This window comes from Populus alba, chromosome 6, assembly GCF_005239225.2.
Source record: "Populus alba chromosome 6, ASM523922v2, whole genome shotgun sequence".
Lineage (NCBI taxonomy): Eukaryota > Viridiplantae > Streptophyta > Magnoliopsida > Malpighiales > Salicaceae > Populus > Populus alba.
In genome coordinates, this window is record NC_133289.1 from 8,905,454 (window position 1) to 8,913,622 (window position 8,169).

General features: G+C 30.4%; 1 protein-coding gene across 1 annotated transcript; it reads right to left on the reverse strand.

Moving 5' to 3' along the window:
* Window positions 1–219: 219 nt before the first annotated feature.
* Window positions 220–7,787, reverse strand: LOC118048146 (alanine--glyoxylate aminotransferase 2 homolog 3, mitochondrial). The gene is made up of 9 exons (XM_035057719.2): window positions 7,380–7,787; window positions 6,925–7,155; window positions 6,660–6,830; window positions 5,891–6,034; window positions 5,616–5,795; window positions 5,081–5,306; window positions 4,640–4,753; window positions 4,472–4,558; window positions 220–515 (listed from the first exon to the last, which is right to left on the reverse strand). Exons 1-9 carry the CDS (start codon window positions 7,614–7,616, stop codon window positions 472–474), a joined length of 1,434 nt encoding a protein of 477 aa, XP_034913610.1. The 5' UTR covers window positions 7,617–7,787; the 3' UTR covers window positions 220–471.
* Between the last annotated feature and the right edge of the window lie 382 nt (window positions 7,788–8,169).

Below are 8,169 nucleotides of genomic sequence, written 5' to 3' on the forward strand. Positions count from 1 at the left end.
TATTAAATTTAAAAGAGAATAATGAGGTAATTTAATTAAGGAAGAAAAAATAAGAAGTAAAAAAAGGATTAGGAATTCACATAGAAAATCCCTTTCGATTTTATTTCGGTTTGGCATTCAAAGTCTTGCTCTTGCATCCATTTTGACATTGATACCAAACACAACGTAGAGTGCAGCCATACATAATATAGTTCAATTTGAGAGGGAGAGAGATTAATATATTCCATCTATTCATAAGATTACCAGAAATTATTTAAGTAAAAACCCGAGGAGAAGTTTTCGAGAGGCAACGAGTTATTGTTGACTCATCGTTTTCTGATGCCCTAGCAAGTTATTCAAAGTAGAAACCTATTAATTATGTATTTATAATTTTTCATTCACAATATTTAGCATGCGATCAACTAGTAGGACCAGTTTGTGAATGATCAATACACATCTTTATATATTTACATTAAAATAAATTTGTTGACTTCACATCTTTGAAATGGTGTAATCCATCGCATCCACAAGGAAGTCTGCAACCAAAAGAGTGTACAAGACGATAAGAGACGGCAACCAAGCTGGTAGTATATGATGGCAATGGAATTAAACAAATCGTATTCTTACAGGGTATACTGTCTGGCGATCCGTTAGTTAGATAATTTTTTAAATTGTTAAAAACAATATTAAGAGAGTGATTACTTTTTTAATTGTGTTATAAAACATGATTTAACTCTTTGTCTAATTTAAATTTTCAATTAAATCACACATGAGTTAACTCGAATTAAATGGATTGATTTTATTGGTCTAAATACAATCTTGATGACTGGTGAAAGACATGGCCTAACTTTTAACAAAACTTCAAGATGTTAACTTTTATTTTTTAAAAAAATATTAAGATAATGACATATTGGATTGATCCTAATCCCTTAGTGACAAGTGTTATAAAATATATTAAGTTTAGTAAAATTTTTTAAACTATATAGTTTTTAATTATATGATAAAAATATATGCTCATAAAATTGAATATCAACATAAAAATAGATACTTATTTAAGACAATGATAACTCTATAGAAAATAATAAAAAAATAATATAGTTTATTTTCAAACCAATCTAACATTGAAGGATAAAATTAAAAAAATCAAAGATAAAAAAAATTATATCCATTAGTAGGTAAAATCATTGAACCTGTGAACGAGGTTATCTAGGCTAGCACGCTGAACATGTGAACCGGGTTATAGAATTTAATGGGAATATAATTTGTTTTGTTTTTCAAACTATCTTTGATTTAATTATATGATAAAAAAATAGACAATTGCTAAATTGAATACCATCCCAATACTAAGATGTTGAAAAACAAAATGTTAAACTCATTAGACTTGTAAATCAGGTCAACTGGCCAAATCTATGAACATGTCCATTGATTTTATAAAGTTTAAAAATATAATTTTTCTCTAAAATTATTATTTTTTGCTATATAAGAAAGAAATTGATAGGGAAAAAAGTCAAGTTCAATAATTAAAAAAAAAAACAGCTCACCAAAACAGTAAATTAAGATAACCTGGATTACCTTAGCAAATCTGTAAGTCACACTAACTCTATAGAAAGACAAAATAAAAATAAGGTTGGCGTTGTTATTATTGTAATCACTATTACTATCATTATTACCGCTACCATTATTATCATTGTTATTATTATTACTGTTAATATTATTGTTGTTGATATTGTTTTTATTATTTGTTATTATTATTAGGTTTCCTAGCATTATTACTATCCATTATCATAATTATTATCATTACTACTATAATAATAATAATAATAATAATAATAATAATAATAATAATTGTTATTATTATTATTGTTATCATTATCACCACAACTATTACTAGTACTATTACTATCAATAACATTAATACTATTATTGTTGCTATAATTATTATCTTTACCATTATTGATAATATTATTACTATTTTAATTATTATTGATATTATTATCACTATTATTTATATTATTATCATAATTACTTACTGATATCACAACTACCCTAATAAATCATTATTTTTATCATCATCATTATTATCACTGCCACCATTATTATCTTAATAAACTATTATTATTATTATTATTATTACTATCACCATTATCATTACTATTACAACTACCATTATTATTAGTAGTAGTATTACCACTACTATCATTATTATTAGTAGTAGTATTACCACTACTATCATAATTATTACTATTATTAATATTATTATCACCATCATCACCATTATTATTATTATTATTATTATTATTATTATTATTATTATATTATTATTATTATTATTACAGCTACTATAATTACCATTACCATTATTATTATTATTATTATTGAAATAACAAAAAACCATACACTTATTTGAATGATAAAATTAAAAACATAAAACCTTTGACAAAAGAAAAAATAAAACAAGTAAGAAATCAAAAGAAAAATGACCAAACTGAAATAAATATTATTACTTTTTTTATAAACTATTTTTTTTCATTTTATAATAAAAATATATGGTTATGGAGTTTATTTTTCTATGTATCCAATATTGAATGATAAAATCAAGAAAAAAGCTATTAAAAACAATTAAAGAGAAAAAACTAAAAAAAATATATCTGACCAATGGGTGAACTCGTCAAACCTATGAATTGAGTAATCTGGGTTAACATGTCAAATCTATAAATGAGGTTATGGACTCTAGTGGGATTAATTTTTTTTCCAAAACTATTTTTACTTAATTACATGATAACACAAAATAAACAATCGTAAAATTAAACACTAAATTCTAGTGGTATTATAATTTTTTTATTTAATACTGAGATGTTGAAAAAGAAAAAAGTTAAACTCATCAGGCATGAGAACTAGGTCAACTAGTCAAATTTGTGAAGATGTTCATGAACTTTATAAAGTTTAATGATATAACTTTTATTTGAAACTATATTTTTAGATTATAAGAAAAAAAATAGGTGAAAAAAAGTCAAGTTTAATAAAACAAAAAGAGAAAAAAGACACCAACAAACCCATTTTTGGTTTGTTATTTTCTTAAGAAAAAATAGGAAAAACTGAGACAAATATATATTAAGATATTTAATATAATAATATAGGTAATTTACATGATTGTGTTTAATGAATTTGCTTATTAAATTCAATTTCAAATAGAAATTGACACATATATGAGAATTATTGGATAAAATAAAAAATAAAAACATATTATGCAAGGTTGCACATATTAAAAATATCAAAAGAAATAAATATTTTTAATTTCTAAAAATAAATTTAATATATATAAAACTTTTAAATTACAAATGAATCATACTAATCTCTTCAAAAATTTAACAAATCCAGTATAACTAAAAAAATTATAACTATGTAGAAAAGGATAAATAAGCACGAAAAAAATAATTGAGAAGTAAAATACAAACTTTAAAATTATTTCAAAAAAAATATAAAAAAATTTCAAAATTAAAAAAAAAATCAAAACAATAAAAAAGAAAGAAAGAAAGAAAAGAATGAGGCCAAGCCTAGTGCCTGACCCATGACAAACAAGCTCACATGTATGCCTGTGAAGTCAAGCCCAGTCGCGTGACCTTTTTTTTATATAAAAAAAACTCCAATTAAAAAAAAAAACAACTCGTCATCTGCCTTATTATACGACGTGTTTAGCATCCTCAGATTCTGGCCACTATGGTGGCAGGAAAATCAAGATGTTTGGTTTTTACCTCTAAAAACTTATTTTCCATCAATTTTCCACCTAAAACACCTTAATAACCTTGTGAAACCAATCTTAAAGCTCCAAAAGCGCAAAAAAACTTTTTCAAAATCAAGAATCAACTGGAAACCAATTTCTTCTTAATCTCAAATTTGGATTTTTTAAGCACTTTTAAGGTATTAAAAAAACATCAAAGTCAAATTTCTCTTATCATATGAAACCATTTAGAAAAATAATATAACATTTTAGTGGCTGGAATCGTTTAAATGGCATCTTTCTCTCTCTAAGTCAGATTCCAACCATTTCCTCTCTCCCCTCTCACCTACTAAGAACTAAAAGAATAATAAAAATAAAGTTTAATATCAAAATGAATCTTTGCAAACTTCAAAGGATTGGTCACCTAATGGCAAAATAAAATAAAATAAAATATATCGGGGGATAAAAATATACTTCACAAATAAATTTGCATATATCACTTATGTTACCTGTGTTTTGCACTTTAGTCACTTGTTTTTCATTCCAACTCTCACCCAAATAAAAAGAAAAATATTTTATTGGGTTCTAATTTGGACTCAGAAGGGCTAAATTTTGTTAAAAAAATTTGATGATTAAATTGAAAATTTTAAAAAATAGCACTATTGTAATTTATTGTAAAACATAAGAGGGTGAACAATAAATTCGTGTATGGTAAAAACGCAAGAAAAGAAAAATTGCTTTAACAATTAACATTAGCAAAAAAAAATATTGTACCTGCATCTTCTTTAGTAAAGCATAGTGGAGGTGTAATTCTGAAAACATTTCCATAGAATCCGCCTTTCCCAATCAAGACTCCCAATTCTAAGATGACAAAAAAGGCCTTTTAGCTACTAGAAGTTAGCTCAGAGGATAACTGGACATCATGATGAGACGAGTACATACCTTTCATCTGCTCCATCACATGCAGAGTCTCAGCCTTGGCTGGAGTTTTCTGCTGGCGGTCAGTTACAAGTTCAACACCGAGCATCAATCCTTTACCCCTCACATCCCCAATAACTGCAGACAATCGTGGAAATAAGCAAACCAGGCGAGATTTTTTTTATGAAAAAACTATATTGCTTAAGTGCTGGTGTTGATATTAAACGTTAAAGAAAGTTCAATGTAGTTAAAAATTAAGGTATTTAATCATGTGGCTATGTTACTTTACAATTGCACTTCAGAGTTCAGAGGTACAGCAGGGGTGCAATTTAACTTAGTTAGGAAAAAAACACAATCCTGAGATATGGCGTTTGATGTAAACACAAAATAAAGTAAATTGAAATTTCTCATGTTTGGGAGAATGGACAAATATACAAGGTGAAAGAACCGAGTGAGACAACTTACTTTCATATTTATCCTTGAGTTCAGTTAGTCTCTTTTTGAGATAGGACCCCACAACTAGTGCATTTTCCTGAAGATTTTCTTTCTCCATCACTTTTAAAACTGCCAGACCCGCAGCGGTACACAAAGGATTTCCTCCAAATGTGTTGAAGTAACTCCGACGAGTCAAGACTTCTGCAATTTCAGGGGTGGTCACCACAGCACCAAGAGGAATGCCATTCCCAATTCCCTGCACTTGTCAATGAGGAAATATATGACACTTAAAAAAACCATCTTCTTAAGCATGGGAAATCAGGCATACCGAGGAATATACGAGGCAAATCTGTACGCATCTAGTGAGACTTGTCTAAAGTTTTGCCTTTATAATTGTAGGGACAAATAACATGCAAATCTGGCGTGCAAGAGGAGCCTCTAAGACCAGGAATTGAAGATACGATAATCCAAACTCAATTGTCCAAGGAGGAAGCTAATATTTTTGTTACTGCAAGACAGAAGCTTCACAATGAAATGCCTGAACCAAATAGAGGAGAGGACTAACCTTTGCCATTGTCACAATGTCAGGAACAACACCCTGGGTCTCAAATCCCCAGAAATGATTCCCTGTGCGTCCAAACCCAGCCTGAACCTCATCAGAAATACAAAGGCCTCCTGCTTTCTTAACGCTTCCATAAGCAGCAGGCAAGTAACCTGGAGCTAATTCTATAATTCCTCCCACTCCCTACCACAGAAAATATTTATGATAAGCACACATATGGTGCCTCATAAACGATAATAAGTTGTTAATCAAAAAAAATCAGAGTAGTTGATGATCACCTGGATAGCTTCAGATATAAATCCCGCAACATGGCCTGTAGTTCCAAAGTCGATAATATCTTGGACATCTTTTGCGTACTTTTCTCCATCTGAACCAAATACTCCTCTATATGGATCTGGATTCAAGGCATGATGGACTCCACTCTATTGCCAAAATGGGACTTTACAATTACAATTTGTGGTGACCAGATTGACTTTCGATCTCGTGAGTGCATCATGAATAGTGACTTTGTTCAATATTATCTAAAAAACAGCTATCCAAAACATTCAATTGAAGGAGCTGATACGTTTCTACATGATCTGCTCATGGACATGTTTCATTCTTGATTCGTTCACAAAGAAAAAATTGATGGTCCAGTCCTTTCTATACATGTGAAGAAATTTTTCTCTATTTAAAGTTTTCCATGCTAATGGTGAAGTATGGTGGCAATCATTGATTTGGACAGGTGAACCAATTGTGGTTTAAGTTCATCCCAGTAATCACACAGTGAAAGTGAACATTACAGCATTGCAATAAAACACCATCTTTCCAATCTTCCCTGCTATACTTTTGATATCCTCAGCTGAATTAGGCGGAGTAGACTATGAAATATCAACCTAGGCTAGTCCCAGATAGGACAATGGTCCCAAAATTCTAAAGAAAGTGGACTCATGGATGACATTAGTGGATTTTATTGATAACATTAAAAAAAAAAATAATAATAACATTATATCACCTGACCAGACCATAAATTAAAGAAGAAGAAGAAGAAGAAGAAGAAGATAGTACCTGAATAACATTAAATTTCCAGACTGACTGTGCAGTAGCACCCATGGTGGCAGCTGCATTCCCATGGTACGCATTTCTCAACGATATTATATCTTGACATCCTGTATACAATCTTGCTATCATCATCGCCAATTCATTCGCTTCCGTCCCCGAATTCGTAAAAAACACCACCTATAAATCGAAACCAGTTTTATCTGCTAAACTTATTTCGACAACAAAATAAATTCCCATTGAAACAGAAACCCCTTAATCATATATTATTTACTTTAAGATTTCCGGGCATTTTGGAAACCAAGGCCTCGGCGAAATCAGCAATGGCATGATTGAGATAAAGAACAGTGGAGTGTTGTATACGGTTGATCTGTTTGACGATCGCATCAACCACATCAGGATGACAATGGCCGCAACACACCGTAGCAATACCTCCAAAACCATCAAGGTATCTACGGCCGTTCTCATCGAATAAATACTGCATCTTTCCATCAACCACGTTCAACTGCGAACAATTTAACAGAACATTCCATCAAAATCAACCAATCAATAAATTTCTTCATACCAAAAAAAGAAAAAGGAAAAAAGAAACCCATGCGGGCCACCAGCCGAGCATATGATTCATGTTTCAACTGGCACAAGCTTGTTCCACCCTGACCCGTCAACCAAAGAGGAAAAAAAGAGAAAAGAACGAGAGAGATGACAAGGTGAGTTGCAGTGCAGACTCACGGGTTTACTGAAGAAGTGAAATAAAGAAGGACTGAGATATTCTTTGCGCTTAGCCAAGATTTCTTCGGCGGAAGGACCGGTGTAAGGAGGAGGAGAGTAATCGAATGGGGGTAGTTTGGGAACAGGGATTTCATTTTCAGGAAGAGGGGTTTGTTTTCGGGCAAGTTGAGAGAAGCAGCGGGGGGAACGCAGAGAATTTGTTGACGACAATACCCTTTTGGTGATAAATCTCTTCATCTTTCTAAGCTGCTTCAAATGATCTTATGTTGGTTTGTAGTAATGAAAAGAGCGAAAAAACCTTTCCTTGTCTATCTCTCTCTGCTTTTGCGCTGTTTTTCCTGATAGATTCCAGAAATGAAGGCCTTGTTTATTTTTGGGTTGGTGGTGGAGAGAAGAGAGAAGAGAGAGAGAGTACTGGGGGATATTAAAGAGGAAGGGAGAGGAGGAGATATATATAGGAGAAGGAGGGGAGAAATCATGTGACGTGTTGTGTTATTATTATTACTTTTTTCCCTTTGAGTAATCATGTTTTGACATCAACCATTTGCTATATTCCAGTTTAATTGTGATTTTAAAAATTATAAATATTTTTTTTTAATTTTAAATTATTTTTAATATTTTTGTATTGTTTTTATATGCTAATATAAAAAATAAAATTTAAAAAATATATATATATTTTTTTTAAAATACTTTAAAACCTAACTTGCAGAAGAGAACTAAACTTAAAATATCCTAATCCTAAAACCCACAAAACAAGAAGTTTCGTGAGAGAGTAAACTCTTACTGACTT

Coding starts and splice junctions, on each gene's coding strand:
- LOC118048146 (XM_035057719.2), bottom strand. CDS start 7,616: ATGAAGAGATTTATCACCAAAAGGGTATTGTCGTCAACAAATTCTCTG. Junction 7,156..7,379: donor TTCACTTCTTCAGTAAACCC/GTGAGTCTGCAC, acceptor AATTGTTCGCAG/TTGAACGTGGTTGATGGAAA. Junction 4,754..5,080: donor ACTCAAGGATAAATATGAAA/GTAAGTTGTCTC, acceptor GATTGTCTGCAG/TTATTGGGGATGTGAGGGGT.